We start from the raw sequence: 21291 nt of genomic DNA, 5'->3' as shown, positions 1-21291 counted from the left end.
TGCCAGGGACCAAACCCAGGTCGACTGCGTGCAAGGCAAGCAAGCGCTTTATCTGCTGTATTATCCATTGCTCCAGCCCCAACATCTTTATTTTGAGTGTGTGGAATAAAATTTTTTTTGTGTGTGTGAGTGTGTATGGGCCACACCTGGTGATGCTCAGGAATTTACTTGTGGTGGGCTGCCGGGGGAGGGGGACAGAGGACATGCAACACATGACCCTATGGAATACAAACCCAACTTGGTCATGCAAGGCAAGTACTTTACCTATTGTATAATCTCTCTGGCCCTTAAAATTTTTTTTAACTTAAGTTGTATATATTACTTGACAGTGTCCTTTAGTTTATTATTGTTTATCATTGTCATAATGTGTATGTAATTATTATAATGCTAGTAACCAAATCTCAGTGCCCTTTCTGAGACATTTCTAGTTATTCACTAAATTAATAGTTGTTTCTTAAGTTCAGTTTAAGATCATGAACACAGTTTAAATGATGAAATTTCAAGTGAGGGACTTCATCTTATGTTTGAAGTGGATACTCAGCTTTATTTTTAACTGCAAACTAATCAGATTATCATTTCCTTTGAAATATATTTTAACTTCATATATTTATTTTTAAGTTTATTTTGCATATTCATTTCATGGAGCAAACTTATTACAAAACTAAAATATTAGGGACCAAGAAAATCAGATTACTTTGTCTTAAGTATAAAATACATTTTTACTTTTTCATTTAATCAGTTGCCTATCTAAATTCAGTGATTAATAAAATTCCTCATATTTTTAAAATCTTTAATTTAATTTTTAAAATCTTTCATTGACTATGAGTTTAAGATTGCCATATGTTTATTTTCCAAGTTATCTAAATCATTTTTATTTTTTTATGGTGTTCCTTAGGGAGGTTAGTTCTTTGGCTATCTTTAAAAAAACAATTTTCTTCCCCATACCAGGCATCAAACTCAAGGCCTCATACAAGGCAATTGCTCCTCCACTGAGCCATACCAAACAGTAATTATGTGTTAAGTTGATACATCACAAAGAAAACTGGTTTTGATGATATTCAGGCATAACTGAACACTTATGCAAATGGTACAAGAAAGTTTATTTTGAATTGATAAGAAGGTTATATATGAAAATATGAACAATGCTTGTTTTAACTATAAAGAAAAGATACCTTAATTCTTTAAAAGTAAAAATTTTAAGTTTAGTATATTTAAATAGCTAAAATAATATGTGAGATTGATATTTTGGGACTCAGATACTATATTTGAGAATTAGTATAGAAAGTATTTTACTTGTGACAGCAATTTCAAGAAATAATGAGCTTCAAAGTTTTTTTTTTATTATAAGGTGGTGATCTTTTTTTAAAATTTTTTCCTTTTTTTTTATTATTTAGCATTTTATATATATAAAAAAAGACCCTTCACCAGTGCAACATTCCCATCACCAATGTCCCAAAGTTCTTAATGTCTTAAGTCCCAAATGTCTCAAAGTTCTTAATTGTCTTGTTAAAGCAGGTAACAGCTGAGTTGAGTTTTGAGATTAAAATAATTTCAACATAGAATAAGTGATTAAACTGCATAAGATACTGAAAAAATATTTGTTCATTTTAGGATATTCTTAGGATTTGATCACATGATTTTACCCTTTTGTACCCCTCTAGGAGATGTAATATATAAAAGTAACAAGATGAAAACAAAAACAAAGTATCTTGATGTAAAAGCCACTATTTAGTTTCTCATAAGCACAAAGTTCACTTAAATTTTATCAATTTACATGGGATTGTTTTGCTGTCTCTGCATATAATCTTTATAATCACAGAAACATAAATTTTGTATATTTTAACTAAAGTAAAAAGATCTAGGTAACTCAGCCTAAGTACTAAACCTAGTTAAAACCAAGAGAAGTCAGAAAGAACAAATTCTGGATTAAATTTCTGCTTAATCATGTGCAAATAAGTGGTGTTAGGATAAGTCACGTGTTTTTTATTAAGTATTTATATTTGATTTGTGATCATCCTCACCAGAACAACCACTTTTGAAAAATCAGTTTTTATGGCTTAGGTATACATCCAAGAACAACTCAAGATTTGTTCAGGAGTCTGCACATTTAACATATTTCCATATAGCAATAGATGTCTTTGACAGGTTAGAGCTTTTGTTTGCTTTATTTTTATTTATTTTGCAACTTAAGAGATACTCTGTTCCATGCAGATGATTCTTGAAAAGAATTAGATGACATAAAATATATGAATTTAGCAGTTCATAGCTAAATCATAAAAGGGGCTGGCAGATTTTTAACAGATTTTTCTGCAAGGGGTTGTTAGTCATTTTTCAGATTTTTACCTTCTGGTCTTTATTGCAATTATACATTCCTTTGTTATAACACTAACACAGTCATGGATTTTACATACAGAATTGTGTATGAAGATAATACACACAGCCTATATTTTTGTAAATAAAAGAATTTGGCTTGAGTTTACATAGTTTGCCAAACCCATGTTATATTTATAGGTTGCATTTTACAAACTGCCTGATTTGAAACAAGTGAAAAATGTTTGCTCTAAGACAGATGAAACCTTGTCTTATAGCTAGGAAAATTATGCCTCAGAGGTCTGATAGGAGAATTGAGTTTGTCTTCAAGGTCAGCAGACGTATTGTCTTAATTATAACTTGGATGGTTAATCCAGTGACACTGTGTTTATGTTTGTGTGTATATATACTCATGTACATGCACACAACGACGATGAGTACCCTACAGTTTCTAGGCATTTTCACCTGCGAATGTTTCAGGAACTGGTAGGCTCCACAGGAAGAACACTGCCTCTGCCTGTTGTCACCATGTCAGTTGACAGGACGCAGGAATTTGGGAGAAGAGTGAGCTTCCTTTCTGCAGCTGATGGTAGCTGTCAAGAATTTTGAACAGTTAGTCAGTGCCAGGAATTAGGTGGTTGGTAAGCAGCGGCCATGCCTTGCCTCCAGTGAAATGACTTCTTTAAAGGTAAGAAAAGAAAACTTAATGATACAATGATAAAATGTTACATAAAGAAACTAGAGCAGTGGTTTTTGCTCCAGAGCTATTAAATAAGACTTTATCAGTCACCTTTCAAGTTTATTAGTAATTTATTTTAATAAAAAAGTATATTTTAAGAATAATAAAGTATAATACATAGGACAAAATGTGATATTGCTAATCGACTGATTTCAGATCTCTTAATTGGTGAACTGTTGACAGGCAATTACTAGAGCATTTTAAATTTGTTGTCATGATACTGTCAGGTTTATTATGAGTGGCTGTTTCTCTTCCATTTTTTAATAAAATCATAAAGCTCTAGTATATAGCATTACAGTTTTTCAGAAATGGCAGTCATTGATTAGTTCTCTATCAGCAAGCTGTGAGACATGGTTTTACAGCAATTAAAGATATATAAATGAGTGAAAGTAAAAGCCTTTTCTGGGAATTCTAGAGAATATGCATTGGGCTTTTCTTTAAGTTAACACAATGTAAATGAAAATGGGCCAGTCACTAATGTTAGTCACTTGAATGGCTCTAGAACTTAAGCATTCTATTATTATTAATGAAAAGGCATTTTTGTGGTTGTTATATTGATACTTAATGGCTTCAGAATTTTCTTGCCTTTTAAAAAACATGGAAAGTAAATATAAATTGATTTTTGTATTTTCCAGAATGAGTTTTTTATGATGGATAATTTTAACTATATTTTAATTTGCACTGTGGATCACAGTTTACCATAAAAGAAACAATCCCTAAACCAGCTAATTAAGCACTTTAATTCTTGATGATATCCTGAATTATTAAGGTTTACCTAAAATAGTTGCTATTTTAGCATTTTTTTTTTTTACTAATACATTGAGTCCCACTGTATAGTCCATAGACTGGAATAAGAATGTCAGAAATGCTTCCTTTTTCTTTCATACTCACACCCAACCTCACCAAAACGTGTATATCATCAAGTTTTAGCATTATCTGAAGAGCCTTTTATTATCCACTAGCATTTGAATACTTCCCTATGGTAGGGGTGACTCTAGCACAATTGCATCATGTGGATGCATGATGAAATCTGAAAGGGACCTTTGGCCTCTCCAGGAAGCCATAGGCTATGTAGTGAAGTCAGTTATACTACTGATAAATTCAAGGGAGTGCTATATGATGAAGCTGTGCACAGGGTTTAGTAGACATCAAGTGAGCAGTGAAGAGGTGTTTCCAGAGCAGAACCCCCCATTTTTCCCATTTAAGTTTGAAAGCATTTTTCTAGTTAACGAATTATGCTTGTTCTTTTTTTTTATCTCCTTTTTACCTTATTTACCTAATGAAGAACAGTTAGAATTATATACATGTTCTTTATACCGCTTATTTTGCTTTTTATTTCTATCCCTCTTATTACAAAATAAAGTAATCCAGACAACAGCATCATGTGGATTATACTAGCTACTAAACTTTTATTTTAAAAGTTCACCAATTGGGGCTGGAGTGGTGGCGCAAGTGGTAGGGCTTTTGCCTTGCACGCAGCTAACCTAGGACAGACTGCGGTTCTATCCCCCGGCGTCCCATATGGTCCCCCTAAGCCAGGAGCAATTTCTGAGTGCATAGCCAGGAGTAACCCCTGAGCATCACTGGGTGTGACCCCCCGCCCAGAAAAAAAGTTCACCAATTGGTAGATTTTTTTAGCTATTCTGGAATTTGAGCAATTTATTTAGGTTAGTAGTGAATATGAATTATGAATTTTATTTCTGTAAAGATATATAAGAAAGTAAAAGAAAAATTAGCTTTTGAAAAACACATTGTTGCTTGACTCAATTGTGCTATTAAGTATGCTAGTATTATAAAAAGATAAATATTTATTGTACGAAGTCCATAATGCAAGAGTTTCCCTACTTTCTAGAAGTCAAGGATAATTGAAAATTGGAAAAATTGAGAATCCCTTCCTTAGAGTCTGCACACACATGCATTTTTGTTTAAATTTTAGGGGAGTTTTCTTTTCTTTGGAGCCTTGAAGTTCTAACTAAAAACTCAGGTCTTAAATGATGAATCAGATAGTTACATCATATAAACAGTCACTTGTTCATGATGTGGTTGTCCCTCTAATTAAATGGACTTGTTGAAAATCAGAAGTTAAATTTGAAAAAGAAAAAAAAAGTGTTGTTTACTTGCAGTCACCAGGAAAGCACTTTGAGTAATTTGACTTTTCTGGCACCCAAGATAAATGAAGTAGGCCTCATAAATCTTACGTGATTGCAGAAGATTAAATTTAAGGTTGAGTTCCACTTTGTTTACGATCGTTTGAAAAAAGCACAGTTAATGCAGACTTAAATTTTTTTTTCCTTTTAAGCTTCTTTGTGTCTTGTAAAATGTGAGTTTGCCAAATTTTCTTCATCTGCTACAGATTAGGTATGCCATTGTTGCTGCCTTTGGCGGCGCACCCGTGCTTCTTAAACGCACTGACGGGAGGTTTATCGCATCACTTGTTCACATGCACGGAGCCTGGTAACAGCCTCATCTGTATCTTGTTAGCTTCATTTTCTTATTCTTAAATTGCATTATTTATAAGCAACATAGCATTTTAAAATTAAGGCTAGCTTAAATGAGTTAATGCTACTACAAAAAGTTGTTGCTAAATTTTTTATACTGAAACAGATCTTTTGTTAAAATGATCTATGCTTTATTTAAATTGTATTTACTGTACAAGCAGGTGTCTTTGACCTGCCACGTTAACTATAGTTGCCAAATTCTAAATATAATTTTGAAAATTGAAATTGAAGCTTTTTTTTTAATATGCCAAAAGTTAAGCTTCAGGACTGGGCTGTGTATTTTTATTGGCATGTAACAGTTATTATGAGCTCTACAAGAATTTGTGTTTAAAGAGTTATAGCAATCAACAGCTACAATTTAAGAAATATAATAGAATGGTTTGGTTGGCTTCACTGTACAATTTATATCCAGTTTAAATATTGGATCCTGACTTCTTGCAGGCAGGGTGTATCTTCCAAGTCAGTGTGTTCCGTTTAACTCTTAACAGTTTGTTTAGAGAAGTTTAATCTTTTAAACTATCATTTTTCCCTTTTCTAAAGATAATATTTATTGAAAAGAATTTTTAACAATAATAACAAAAAAAGAAAGAGGTCACTGTCTATCACCTGTTTAATGAAAATGATGGAAGCGTTTTGTTTAGATTTTGTAATTTTCATTTCCCTTACTTTCCCCACCTCCAGTGCATTGTATGTCCCCTTCATAATATTTTAATTATTCTGATCATTGCATTTTCTTTTTCCATACTAACTTCTATAGTTTCTTTGTTCATGAAATACTTTTTGAAAACATATTTTTATGGCCGCAAAGTACTATATTATATTTGGTCTTTGCACTTACATTTCAGTGGTTGTAGGGGTTTGAATGTCTGATTCCATTTCAACAATTTATTTAATGTGGTTTGGTTAAACATACTTTGTTTGACTAACTTGAGACTTTCTGTGGGATAGTTTTTGTAACTTCAGATACAATAATATGGTTTTTTAGGGTAGTGACTTATTGTAGTCATTTTTTAAAATACATTTAGTCAACATGCATATATATTGATAACTAGATTTTGATACTTTCTCTTTTGATCTATTTTACACAAGTTTATAATTATATATTGAATATAATGCCTTTTTTTGCATGCATGTAAAAACACATGCTATAAACTTTATTTGGGTGTGAGTTTGAATATGGTTCAATTCAAAAGTTCTGTCTTTGTATCATGTGTGTAGACCTGAAGTCTATTTTGTTACTTAAGCTTATTTAAGAGATAGTGGAATTAGTCACCTGCTGTGCATTTTGCTCAAAGTCCTTGTAAGCTGTTCTTTCAGCCATCTTTGTTCGTGTGTTCATTTAAGCTACTTGCCTCTGTAAGCCCTTTAATTAGTATGCTATTGCTGGTGTAGACGGTGACCCACTTTAATATATATGTTTATATATTTATTTTTTCACATCTCTGTGTGTCTCTGTCAACATTGTCTCTTGTTTCTCTTTCAAAAAAACACGACCCTGTATCTTTGGCATGCCAACTTCTCTAAACCCATGGTTTTCAAACTTTATATATGAGGAACTGGCACCAGTTTACAGACTGGTAGCTGAAAACCACTCTTAGTATTCAGTATTCAGAAAGAAAAGTTCCTCACCAGGAGTATATCTTTTGGACAGAATGATTATCTTTGGAGAATTGTCATGAAACATGCACATACATATTTAATATTAACTTAATAGGGAAATCTGAGAAAAAGATTCCAAATTTAAAAATGCTTAATGCATCCTTGCTTAGATAGTTTAAGCTACTTAAGGCATCTACCTAAGGCTTCTCAAGTATGGTGTTGAAAGATTTAGTGATGGATGCAGCCTTCTTGGGAGAAATGCAACTTTGCTAAAGGCAGCAGTTTAACCTCCTGGATTAGAGAGATTGTTAGATTTTTCAGCCAGTGTTAAAGTAAGCATTTAAGAATTACATCTGATTTCCACCCAATAGATTAGCTTGTCAGTTTACTGTTTCAGTATTATAGGTTAAATTTTTTTAAATTGATTAGATTACTAACAATTCAAAAATTTGTTTTCCTTTCTAATTAGACTCCAGTTTTTAAGTAACTGATGCCCCCATGTGGTGAAATATATATCTTTCATTTTGACAGAATAACTGTAATGTATGCCTTTTCTTTATTGTAGTGGACATTAGTGTTCACCAAATAGCTGTTGACCAAGATAATCTAATTTGAATTTTGTAAAGCTCATTGCCATAAAATCACAGCCTCACCCTGTATTGTCTCAGGTGCATGTAACCAAGCACGTACAATGAGACACAAAATATTGGAAGCTCTTTAATTACAAATAGCATAGGGATTATGGTCATATTTATGATTTCTTATGTGTTTGTTTTTGTGTCTCACACAGGTGATGTACAGTTTATTGATTATGAGTATTCTGGCTACAACTACCTGGCATATGATATTGGAAATCATTTCAATGAATTTGCAGGTAAGCACCAGTTTAATAGAGTAGCATATAGAATTTTGAAATTATATTTTGTTTTTTCTTTATTTTTTTCCTTTCTAGAAGATTAAATGGGGAGCATGTTTAATACATTTTCTGGTTTTGATCTTTTTTTGGTTTTGGGGGAAATGCTTCTCCGCCCCCCCCCCCCTGCTTTTATGGGCCACACCTTGTGACACTCAGGGGTTACTCCTGGCTATGCACTCAGAAATAGCTCCTGGCTTGGGAGACCATATGGGATGCCGGAGATTGAATCAAGGTTCGTCCTGAATTGGCTGCATGCAAGGCAAATGCCCTACCGCTGTGCTATTGTGCCTGTCCCTGGAAATGCTATTCTTAATTTTGTTTTTGTTTTGGGGCCACACCTGGTGGTGCTCACAGCTTAACTCAGGCTCTGTTTTCAGAGATCACTTTTGGACTGGAATCACATGGGGTGCCAAGGATTGAACTGGTTCAGGCAAGGCACATGCCCTACTCTCTGTAGTAGTGACTTGGTTTTTGCTAAGACTTGAAAAAATACAAGCCACTTCATCAATCTTTTTTCCTCCTACACAGTCATCTTCAGTTTATAGATAAAGTAACACACCAAGGTTAGTAAAATTCAGAGCTAAGATTTGAAATTAATTTGATGGCTCAATGGTAGGGTATATATAACTGAGATGTTTGAGGCCCTGGATTTGAAACCAGCACTGTAAACACACAGAAGTATAAAAAGGAATCCTGAGGGTCCGGAGCAATAGCACAACAGTAGGGCATTCATCTTGTACTCGGATGACCTGGGACGGACCTGAGTTTAATCCCCAGCATCCCATATGGTCCTCTGAGCCTGCCAGGCATGATTTCTGAGTGCAGAGCAAGGAGTAAACCTGAGCGCTGCTGGGTGTGGCCCAAAAACCGAAAAAAAAAAAAAAATGAGAGGAAGGAAGAGAGGAAGGAAGGGAGGAAGGGAAGGAAAGAAAGAAATCCTGAAAGTCTTAACTTATTTTTCTTGTACATTTTAGTTTTGAATAACTATAAATAAAATGTTGGATAACCATAAATAAAACCCTAGAATTTCTTTCCTTTCTGGCTTAAGAATAACTGAAATGCTGGTCACCTTTACTTCTCATCATTAATCTGTTTTCTCTGTCAAATCCAAAGATTAGGTTTGTTTGTTTTTGTTTTGGGTTTTTGGGTGATACTCACTAATGTTCAGAGGCAGCTTATGGCTCTTTGCTTGAATGACCCCTAATTGTGCTTGGGGCCTATTGCAGGCAAGGTGAATTCCTTACTCCTGTACTTCGATTTTTTTCTTTTAGTGTAAGAATTAATTTAAAATAAGTTTAGGACTGTGTTTAGCAACATGAAATTTTTTTTTTTTTTAACATGAAATTTCTTAAAACAAAAGGTTGGGAAATCATGTGCATGGTTTCTACCAAAATAAGATTTTATATTGAGTTTGTATACTTCTGTCTCACTAGAAAAAAAAATAAGCACACCTACACACATATTCTCTCTCTCTCACTCTCTCTCTCTCTCTTTCTTTCTCTCTTTCTCACCTGATAAATGTGAAAAAGGTGGGGCTTTTTTTTAAATTTTGTATGGGGGAAGTTTTGTGCAGAGTTGAAATCCAAGAATGTATTTGTGCTACCACTGAGCCTTTTTCATGTTTAAGGTTACCTTTTTCTATTTAGTACCCTCCTTTAAGCTTATCCTAGATATCATATATTCCCACATAAGTGCTGTACTTATTTTTATATAACATCGGGAAAGAAAAGCATGTAATGATGAGTTATTCCCATGGTAGGGAAACTTCAGTAATCTTAAATAGGATTTTGTGGAGGAAATAAAAGAATCAGAAGTTCAAAGTTAGGTAGAGGAATGACAACTTCAAGGAAAATACTTCTAGTTTTCAGGATATAGAATTTATGTATGAGCCTAAGGTTGCCAGATTAATAAAGTGGGTTTGACCAAGTTAGGAAGAACTTTGAGAACTAGGCAAAATATTATGAACTTTAGTTGATATATTTTAAAACTGCATCACTAAACCAAGTTAATTGGGCAACTACTGTAAGCAGTGAGTGGAAAATAAGTAGAAAATAGCAGCATTGGAATGTGTAGTTAGGGTAAATATTATGAAATAATATCAGGTGAATATTATGGATTACATTTTATAAGTTTTAGTATGGATTATATTTTTATCAACTGAGTAATTGTCAGCAAAGGCTTAGGAAATTGTTCGCATTTTAATTTCTATAAGAATATCTGAAGATTTGAGACTTTTATTTTTGGGCCACACCTGGCTGTGCTCAAGGGTTTACTCTTGACTCTGTGTTCAGGGGTCACTTTTGGCAGCCTCTGGGGGCCACATGGAATGCTGGGGATAGAAACTGGGTAGGCTGTGTGCAAGGTAAGTACCTTACCCACTGTATTTATTTCTTCACCCAGATTTGGGACTTTCTCGTTGCATACTGTTCAAACTTCACTTTGAGGGAAAATTTGAGGCAGTAAGAATTAATTGACCATGGTTCTCTCACAGTGCAGAAAATTTGTAAGGTGTTGATTATTTTAAGAAACACTTCTTGTTTAATAGATAGTATTTTAGGCAATGACGGAGACATTTTTTCATGGAAATAATTTGATAAGGGTTGTAGTCAGAGTAAACATATCGTAAATCCTCAGTGTCCTTTTCTCATCCTTAGGTGTGAGTGACGTAGACTATAGTCTCTATCCAAATAGAGAACTACAGATCCAGTGGCTACATTCTTACCTTGAAGCCTACAATGCATATAAGGGCTTTGGATCTGAAGTGACCAAAAAGGAGGTGGAAAAACTTTTTATTCATGTCAATCAGTTTGCTTTGGTAAGTTTAATGTAAATAACTAGTGAAAAGTACTTAAATTTACAGTCTTCGAATGTTTTATTGTCACTGTAATTTTCTACTTTGAGTTTTATGAAATTTAGGTAATCTAAAAATAATGAAGATTTTTATTTTATACAATTTTCCCCACTGAATTTTCACTTGCTATTCTATCTTTTACTAGAACAGCAATGGCCATTGCATGGTAGGGGTTTCAGAATTCCTGGTTTAATGAATGAATTCTACTTAGAATAATGTATGTATGAAGCAATTAATAGTATTTCTCTAATCTTACATGATAAAAGTTATACAGAAAAATATAGACCATGACATTTCATTTATGAGAAATGAAATCTTCCACAGTCCATTCACATACCTTAATACTAACATGATAACAATAGGTTGGGAGAACAGTAATTTTACTAAATAGAATTGTTTTTATTACTTGGCTAACATTTCTCTCTTCTTAACCTTTTGATGTTTATTTTCAGTGTTGGTATTTCAGTACTTTCAAATTACAATTTTCAAGCCACTCCCTTCTAAATTAACTTTAAAAATGTTTAAATTATTTTCTCCCTCCATCTCTTTGCTCATTGGTTGCAGTAATGGGAGTTTGGCAGGGGCGGGAAGTTATATGCATCTGGCTTTGGTATTTGAGGTCCCCCCCAAATCAGGTCTTGGCCAAGGTGCTTTGTGGTCTGCAGTCATTCTGATGCCTCCAGGCTCTCATCAGTAATTTGTGCTTGCTTGGGGTCAGTAGCCTTTTGGTTGTGGTGCCCCTGGAAATTGCTTGGTGCTGGAGATGACAGGCATTAGCTCTGGTAACCACAATTGGCAGAGCTTTGGGGGCCACTTTCAGCACATGGTAGCTCTGGGGATCAAAATGTGGCTTCACTTGCAAAGCAGGTATCTATACCACTGAGCTTTATCGCTCTTGGAGTGACAGCAGTGCTTTAAAATGAGTTTTCTTTCAGCTAAATAAGGTGATAGACGATGATATTGAGTGCCAGGTTAAAGTTGTTTTAGCCGTTACATTATATTTTTATAAGTCTGTACAATTGGATTGGGAGGTTTTTGTTATTTTGTCTATTTGCATAGACCTTACTGGTTAACTCACAGGTGCAATAAAAGTTCTTAGTCTTCAGAGAGACTTCTCTGGAACCATTCCGAATGTCTTAAGCAAGAAGGTATGCTGAAATAGGACTTCTGCTGTTCTGAGATCTGTTTTGAATGGAACTGTTGGTAAACTAATAGCATGCTCTCCAGCTGTTTCTTCTACTTAAGTACAATCTTTATATTTCCTTTCTCACAGGTCAGTTCATGAATGAGTTTAAATATCAGCCTAAACCTAACATTTTTATTTAGCCATTTTCTTTAATATTGTTACTAAGAATCTGTATTTTCCCATGTGCTCATTCAAAGACTCAGATGGTTGCTAAGGTACTGATTGAGTTAGTTCCACTAAGTCGTATTGGCTTAGCTTATAAAACCTTAGACAACAATCCAATTGCATTAGCTACTAGAGAGGGGCAACTTGAGTTCCCTTGAAGCCTTTGGGTAAGATGTTTGTATATCTGGTGGCACTGGACCAGGGGCTGGAACAGGTGTCTCCTGCATACATTGCTCTATCTTAATCCCTGTACTTTGGCCCTTACATGCCATAACTCTTGCCAGTCTCCTATTTCTTTTTCTTGCACTACTAATGACTATTTTAGTGGATTGAAAAGATAGTACAATGAGTCGGCTATATGTGATCCCCTGAGTACTGCTAGGTGTAGCTATCCTGCTAGATTTTGTAATTTTATTAGTTATTTTGAAAAAAAATTTTTATGGTTTTTGGGCCACACCTGATGGCACTTGGGTTATTCCTGGCTCTGCACTCAGAAATCTTTCCTGGTAGGCTTGGGGGAATCATGGGATGCCGGGGATCGAACCTGGGTCAGTTCTGGGTTGGCCGCATGTAAGGCAAGCGCCTACCTCTGCTGTCACTCTGGCCCAGTTACCTGGAAAATATTGATTCCTTGAGTTTTATAAATTGTATAGCCCATTGAAGTTGTAAGGACTTTATTGAGAAGCTGGTAAGCTCATAAAATGAAATACTCTAATTTTGTGTTGGATGCTCCAAGTCCATCATTGACTACAAATAGTCATTTTCATTGTAAGAATGAGTCCTTGTTTTAATATTTGAGAAATGTCTGCCAAATATCCATGCTTGGTAGCTAGTTTTTGTACCCTTTGTTCTTCTTGGTGGAAATGGTTCTTCAATGAAAAGTCCAAGCTTATATCAGTCCAGTTGCTCTTCTATGAGGTAGCTGTTGGGTGCAGTCCCTACACCATCTTGTTAGAATAGACCAGGGGTGGTGAACAAGTTCGACACAAAGAGCCAACGTTTTAAACTGTGAGAGTCAGAGAGCCACACCACGCAAAAACAGATAAACACTCAAAAGCATCTAATTTTAACAATAACATATTAAACACATATTTAATTTTGCCATTTTGAGTGAGGGTCAAAATCCTGCAGTGATGGTGAGGATGTGCTGCGTCCTCTACACTGAGAACTAACGGCAAGATGTGACCCAACATGTGACACACGGGTCCCCCTGCTCGCTGGCCCATGCAGTTGTTTCCGAGGGATGGGAGACGGGATGACGCAGCCTGGGGGCGGGACTACGCGCTTAGAGATCTCTCCTCAGAGAAGCAGCAGAACAAAATCCAAACTTGGCAAAGAGCCACAGTATACAAAAAATGAAAAGAGGCAAAGAGCCGCATTCATTTTGGCCGGGAGCCGCATGCAGCTCGAGAGCCGCGTATTCACCACCCCTGGAATAGACCCTGTCTCCAAGCTAGAGTTCATTGGCTCCAAGGAGGACATTCTAGAGTGAAACTAGATGTTATGGCAGTGATGAAGGCTAAGACACTAAAGTAATTTGATTCTGGCTTGACTGTGATATGACTTCTTGAAGTCTTATCTCTTACCTGTGGAACCAGCGGCAGAGAAACCAAGTCATAGTGAACAGAGCAATACATAGTACTATAGTTTTGTATTTCAGAACCTTCCATGAGTTTACAGACCACTCTGAGAACCATTTTAGAGTTCTCAAGAGTGGAAGACCACTTACCTGAGACATTTCTGTAGATATATGTTTTTGAAAACCTATCACTGTGATTTCATCTAATAACAATAAATAGTTTGTTGGATTTTAAGAAAAGAGACCCCATGCGTTGGGGTGTTAATAGTGCTCTTCTTAGCTCTCCAGTTTTAACCAGCCACTGTTCTGACTCTGGTTCTTGGTGGCACTATTGGGTCTCTCAGGTTGAGGCTGTTGTCCTCAACAAGGCCGCATATCTTAATTGTTACCTGTGCAGCTTGCTCATTGACTGTAAATTGGAGGCTTTTGTTTACTAAAATGGTGCATATAATAGAGACCCATTTCCCTGTGTTTACCAGTTTATTTTAAAGAACATTATCAAAGGCACAGAAGAGCCACCAGCTGCAGAGTGTATAGCACTCAGAGTCCATGGCCCCGTGGGTTCTCTCCCTGCCAGTGGATGGGTCTGGTTTACTGACCTGGGTTTTTCGAAACTTCCAGTTGTTAGAGGAGAAGACATTGTTGAAGTCCCTGATCACTGGAGATGAGCTGAATAGCCCCTCTGCCTGTCCAGGAATCTGAGAAGTGGTGAGGCTCAAAGGCCCGACCCTCTCATCTCGCCCTTGAAGGCTTTCCTGAAATCATTTCTCAGGTGCTGTGGAAAGGGGCTTCTTTGAGAATAGCAAAACCACTCCTTTTACTTTCCTATTTATGGGACTCTTTGTAACACTTTGCCCAAAGGCTATGTTGTATAACAAAACATATTCCCATTGCCCTGATGCTTGGTGAATTCTAAGGGCTCGGTAGCTGTTCTATGAACAGTGAGCAAAGACCCAGTACACATTTCTTTTTAGGACTCATGCCACTTGTGCAGTTTACAGATGATGGAATAGCGACAGTCGGTTAATGTGCTCTCAGAACCACACACCTAGTAAAATTCATAATTTGACTTCTAGAGTCCTGTTTTCTTGTTTTTGTTTTTATTTTTTAATACTAATCTTGGACATATGTCTTTTGCTGTTACTTTTCCTTATGTTGTTGTTTAGTCATTCTTGGGCCTGTAATTGTGTGAAGAATTACATAGCCTTTGACATGTTCTTTGAGGAAGATAAAAAAACTCCTTCAGGCTTTCCCTGAAAGAGGTGCAGCTTCCATACCTGGTGCCAACATGCTCCTGAGTACTGCCAGGCATAGGGTCTCTCCTGTGCACCGTCAGGCATAGTATCCCCAGCATTGTACAGTGTAGAGTCTCCTGAGCACTGAGAGCTGTGGTTCCCAAACTAGACCAAACCAACAAAACACAACATCCAGAAAGAAACCTGTGCCAGTGGTGTAGGCACATGGGTGGCCCTGATTCCATCGTGTCCTCCTGAACATAGCTAGGTGTGGCTCCAGAGAACCCATACTTTGCCAGTGTGCCTGGGTACCCCCAACACTCTATAGGCTCTGCTCAGTGCTGTATCCCTCAGGCCTCACATTAAACTGTGGCCCTCTTAGCCAGGAACTGTGGGGAGTGATGTCTATGCCCTATCTCACCCCCAGGACTAGTTTCTAAGTCAGAAGGACACTATGTGGCCCAGTGATTTCCCACACAGCTTCCCAAAGTCTCATTAGGGATAATTATAATGTTAAAAGTATGTTTAACTGAAAATAAGCAAGAGTGATCTATAGCCATTTAGATATCTATAATTTCAGTTTTTTGTTTGAGTTTTTTTGTTTGTTTGTTTGCTTTTTGGGCTACACTCAGTGATGCTCAGTGGTTACTTCTAGCTATGCATTCAGAAATCGCTCTTGGCTTGAGGGGCCATATGGGACGCCCAGGGAATCAATGGCATGGGCAAGGCAGATGCCTTACCACTTGTGCCACTGCTCCAGTCCCTGTTTGAGATATTTTATATAAAGAAAGTCAAAAGATGTATGGAGAGTTGATAAAAAAAAGGAAAATTTAATGGTTTGATAATTTGTTTTACAAACAAATGTTTTTCATGACTCTTGATTTTTCTTTTTCTTTTTTAGGCTTCTCATTTCTTTTGGGGATTGTGGGCTTTGATTCAAGCCAAATACTCCACCATTGAATTTGATTTCCTTGGGTAAGGTGAATTTTACGTATGCATTACTTTTGTTTTTACATTAACAAAAGTTAGCAATTGGAACTCAACAGGGGACGTTAGCAGTCACTGTTTTCAGCCAAATATTATAAAGGTTGCATGCCTTTTAATAAATGATCTGTGAGGAAATTTAATAGTGTTAAGCATGTTCAATATTAGAAAAACGTCCAGTAGGTGGTGCAATAAACTAAAAATACATCCCTGGAAAATCTTTTAAAAATTCTGTTTAGAAGGGGGAGTGGAAATAAAAGAAGGATTAAATAAATTTTCAGCTTTTACTAATTCTGTCATTATTCCCTTTCTCACTAGGTATGCTATTGTTCGTTTTAACCAATACTTTAAAATGAAGCCTGAGGTTACTGCATTAAAAATGCCGGAATAAAGAAGAAATTTAATGATTCCCAAGCAGCTGAACAATGCTTGTGAATTGTTTCTTAAGAAATCCAAAAGCCAATATTTGTTAAGATTCTGTTATTTAATTTGGTTATCTTGCTTTTAAGAATTATGCCTCTAAACAACCAGTCTTTTTCAAATAGACTGAATGATGTCAAGAAATATACCTACTGCTATCAGTATGTGGTGGAATAGGAATTTGTTAAATCTGCAAAAGGTATAAAGATGTCAGTTGAATCCTTTAATAATTTAATCTGTGTTATATGTGAATTATTTATTATAAGTTTAACATGATTCTATGACAACTTCCATCTGTGTCATTGTTTGATGAGTATTAGCAATGAGTGCTCCAGAGAATTTTTTTTGGTTTCACTTTAGTAAGATTAATTTTAGAAAATGTTTTAGACATTCAAGTGTAACCTTTATCGGTGTATTGTAAGTAAAATGAATTATATACTCTTGAAATGCCAGGCATTGGTCTAGATTTCTTAGGATGTTCATAGAAAAATAACTGTTTAGGAGGGTGAAGTATAATCACCATTTTAACTAGTGGTACATCTTTTTGAATTGAATATTAGAAAGTTTTTTTAGGGACTATACTTAGAATTAAATCTTCCTCTCTTTACATAGTCTGGCAGATAAATATTAATATTTACCATGTAATCTTGGAATAGATACAATTTCATGCTGCTGAAATCTGCATGAAATGTTTTGTGTATTAAATGTGGTCATTTAACTTACTAGTTTTTAAAAAATATTTTACTATATCAAATTGTTCTTAATTAGAACTTTTGTTTCACTCATTCAGATGTTACTTTATTCTTAAATACTGTGCTTGTAGAAAGATTACTCATCATTAAGACAATGTTTATCATCTTGGGAACAAGAAAATGTGATTTAGATTCTTTTGTTCACCTCTGTACAGTTATTCCTTCCCATTTTGTTTCATGTTTTTGTTTGCCTCCATGCCTTTTGAATGATATCAAATAACTAATTGATGCAGGTAGATTTGGAGAAGTGCATTAAAGCTGTTAGAAGAAGTAAGGAACATTTACGATACGATTTTGTACACCTAAAATATGATATAACTGTGAATTAAGCAGAAATACTCATGTTGGAAGGTTTTTGTTTTGAGTTTTCTTATTTTCCTTAGTGCATCTTAATTTTGACTGCATAGAAGAGGGTGGCAGTGGCATGGAAAGAAGCTTATATCATGGGAATAGATAAATGGACTTAAGTTTGGAGACTGCTATGTAGGACTGAGCAGTCCTGGTGAACTTAGAAAACTAGTCTGAGAAGCTTTGCACTTTGGCCACATAAGTGCCCATGTACATGGCTTAATGGATCTGCATATTCAGAGTATGCAACTAAAATTTATCCTCTGAAATTTTCTGGGGAGCCTGGTATATTATTTACAAATGACTTATGTTCTCAGATCTGTGCTTTAAAATACTTGGATTATTTCAAGATGTTTAAAGCAAGTGAAGTAGAAACACTTACAGACCATTTCATATGGTAAATTCTAGTTACATAAATAGATTATTAGAATCTTTTTGTCTCTTATAACAGTGTTAGACCACGCTTTGTTTTCTACCTCCCCAATATTACAGATACTCGCTTCAGTTTCTAAACCGTAGTGCTGTTGATCAGTAGAATTTTACATTATTGACTAAGTGAATGGAACCAATTAAACTTTTAGCTTTTTATATATGTCAGAATGAACTTGAAAAAGTTGTTTTTGGTGGAATTTTCATTTTGGGGACATTTTCTTAAAGTATGAAAACCAGTAATAATCTTGATTATTTTTTCTTACTACCTTACTGCTTTTTTGTTTGCTGACTTCTGAAAGTGCAAACAATAAGTACCTTGAGGAATTGTGAGAGGAAGGATTATTTTCTTTCCTTACTCCCTGTTCTTCAGACTATTTTGGATGGAGATTCACTGAGCCATTGCTTGTTGACTGTGCAGAGCTGCTGGCTGTGGCACTGGACACATGTGAATGTAAAGGGGATAACGGCTTTCACTGTGGCCCTCGGTGTCTGCAGTGGAATTGGGGAACAAAATAAGTTAATAAAGATATCTCCCCCATTCTTTGACCAGATTTTGGGTGTGATATACTACTTTCCATATAGTTTGGGGGATCATTCTGTAGAATAGCAGCATTCAAAATTGCTTTTATTTTTATTTTTTGGATCATATAAAGGATTCTAAAGGAAAAAACATCTGTCTAAAGTTTGTCCTGTGGCTTGCTGAGGTGTTGCTTGCCTTTTATGTTGAGCTACAGAACTTGAATGCCTTATCTAATTACTGGTAGTAAGCTCATTTTGTAAATACGAAAATGGTTGTCAGAGAAATGGCATTCGGTATACTCATTATTAGTCAATAGACAATAGACCATAGTGGCCTGAATGCTTTAACAAGCAAAGTTCCACATTCCCCCTCCCTTTGTTCCTTACATACTTGTATAATTGTACCTGACCCATCATATTTGATTCCTTTCTCCCTGCTTTTGACCCCAGGCTCTTTGATTTCTGGAAATCAAAGAGATATGGTAGTAATATTGTTCACATGATCACTTGAGATCAATATGAGCACAAAACTCATTGAGTAGGTCTGCCTGCAATGTATATAAAAATGTAAATAAAGACTTGTAAATTAGTGTGAATTGTACCTTGCATTTGAGATTGTGTATTGTTTTGCATTCTTTTGTAGATCTTTCTCTGTAAGAAATGATCCAGCTTTGGTTATGGACTAGAAATAGCCAACAGTTCTGGCTGCACAGTGTGATAGCAAGAGGAACTGGAAATAGGGTTTATTATTTTTGTTAATATCACTACTTATTTACTTAGCCTCTCAGTGCCTAATATGACTTTTCTTCCTTCATGGCCATTAGTTTTGTGAACTTAGATTCCTGCAAGCAGTAAATTAATACTGTTAGAATTCCCCTCCCTTTTTTTTTTTTTTGAGTAATGATTCCCAGACTAAAAATACAGTATAAAAGGTGATTATTTTTACCTGTTTCAATCAGCATTTTTCTACCAAAAACAACTTTGAAATTTTATAAATCTCAATGTAAATCTAAATTCCATATATGCAAGAGATGATAGATTATGGCGGGATTCATCTTAAGTGTATCTCAAATTATCTGAATGCAAAGTTTTTCATTATAGGATTGTAACAAGCAAAAGCATAAAATAATCTTTTAATGACCACTATTAATTTCCCTTTTTTGCTGGGTTAAATACTTGATCATAAATATGCTATTAAAACTTTCAGATTTAAGGAAAAAAGTGTTCTCCCACTGTCAGAAGTTAAAAAAAAGCCTTCACTTTAATAGTTATATAGATATTTCTTTTATAAATTACATAAAGCCTTCTGTACCATTTCTTAATTCCTTCATAATACAAATGAGAATACGGTTTGATTTTTCTTCTTTAAATTGCTTTTAACAAGCATTTTATACTGCATTCCAAAGTGATATAGACCTAAGCTTTTAATCTTAATAAGTCATTCAGTTAGACAAAGTTAATGCTTTATGCCAGGAGAGTTTCGTTATTGGCAGCAACTTGCACTACTTTACACAAAAGGAAAAAACAAATGCCAGTAGCTGTTATGCATAAAGAAAAAAAAAGAATGTGGTAAAACAGCTTTACCTTTATTTCAAAATTGATTTGCTTTGATTTTTGTTTAGTGGATTAAATTTTAGAATGTCCTTTGACTGGAAATTTAGTTACATATTAAGGCAATCTTTCTTTTTAAAATTTTAAGACCGTTATATTGAACCACCTTTTCCCCCGTTACATGCCACTTGTGTGATGACAGTGTTATGTCTTAGTTTGATGTTTTCAGACTGTAAAGTGTGTCAGTTATTTAAAGTGAATTTGCCCCCTCTTTGAAGCTTTGTCTGTAAATGTGTTGCTATGAAAGAAAAGGTGCTTGGGCTTGCATTGCTGAGTACTTGAAAACTGAAATTGCATAATGAATTAGATTTTTCTGAAGTTTTTAACTAAAGTATTTTAATTTCTGGAAATTTTATTTTATAATTTGGGATGGATGGAAGATTTCAACTCCTTGAATGGAAAAAAATGATAGTTCTAAGTTACCCTTTTGTATATAAGGCATCCTAAATTCAAGTTTTTTTTAAAATTGGTTTTCTGAAATCTTTCTCTACTTTTATCTGTACTTAAAGCACTTTGCTACTGCTATTATTGAATAGGTTAAAGTCTGTGATCATTATGAATTTTAACAGCATTGATAGTTACGGGGAAAGAAATCCTCTTAAATATTCTTAGTTTCTAAATCCGTCTACTTCTTACCTTTAATGATATGAATTATCACTTCATTTGAACAAAAAAGTATACAATGTTTATTAAAAATTGAATTATTGAAGGGTAAGAGGAAACTGGTGGGATTGAATTGTTCCATTATTAAATCCATAAAAACCTCCATGATCTGGAAAAGACACCCAACAGTGGAGGAGGTGAAAGTATTCACTTGCCATACCTGTGGTATTCTGCTATATTTAAAGTCAGCTAATGAAACGCTGACTTTATCTGTACTAAGCAACTATAAATTGATAGAATCTGCAAGAGGAAACTTTTCAGCTGTACTGTATTTTTAGGAGCCTTTGTACAGCTGGGCAAATTTCCACAATATAAAGTATTTTAATTTTAAAATATGCTGTTATTAAAAGGAAGAAGACATGGCATTATTCCATGCTCTTAAGTGATAACTTTTTATTCAGTTTCAGAAGAAAAGATAATTGTCATTAAGTTATCTCTTCGTTAGATTGGGAAAAATTTGTGTTTATGAAATGTGAAACATGTA

General features: G+C 34.9%; 1 protein-coding gene across 1 annotated transcript in view; it reads left to right on the top strand.

Moving 5' to 3' along the window:
• ETNK1 (ethanolamine kinase 1) overlaps window positions 1-18840 on the top strand; it is a 46574-nt gene extending 27734 nt beyond the window's left edge. Inside the window, exons 5-8 of the mRNA XM_049783855.1 lie at window positions 7937-8020; window positions 10717-10877; window positions 15980-16053; window positions 16381-18840. Of these exons, the coding sequence (XP_049639812.1) occupies window positions 7937-8020; window positions 10717-10877; window positions 15980-16053; window positions 16381-16453 (392 nt within the window). The 3' untranslated portion in view covers window positions 16454-18840. The remainder of the gene's footprint in view (window positions 1-7936; window positions 8021-10716; window positions 10878-15979; window positions 16054-16380) is intronic.
• Window positions 18841-21291: the final 2451 nt, after the last annotated feature.

This window comes from Suncus etruscus, chromosome 11, assembly GCF_024139225.1.
Source record: "Suncus etruscus isolate mSunEtr1 chromosome 11, mSunEtr1.pri.cur, whole genome shotgun sequence".
NCBI lineage: Eukaryota > Metazoa > Chordata > Mammalia > Eulipotyphla > Soricidae > Suncus > Suncus etruscus.
Note: the sequence above shows the minus strand (reverse complement) of the source record. Positions and strands in the feature narration are given on the sequence as shown.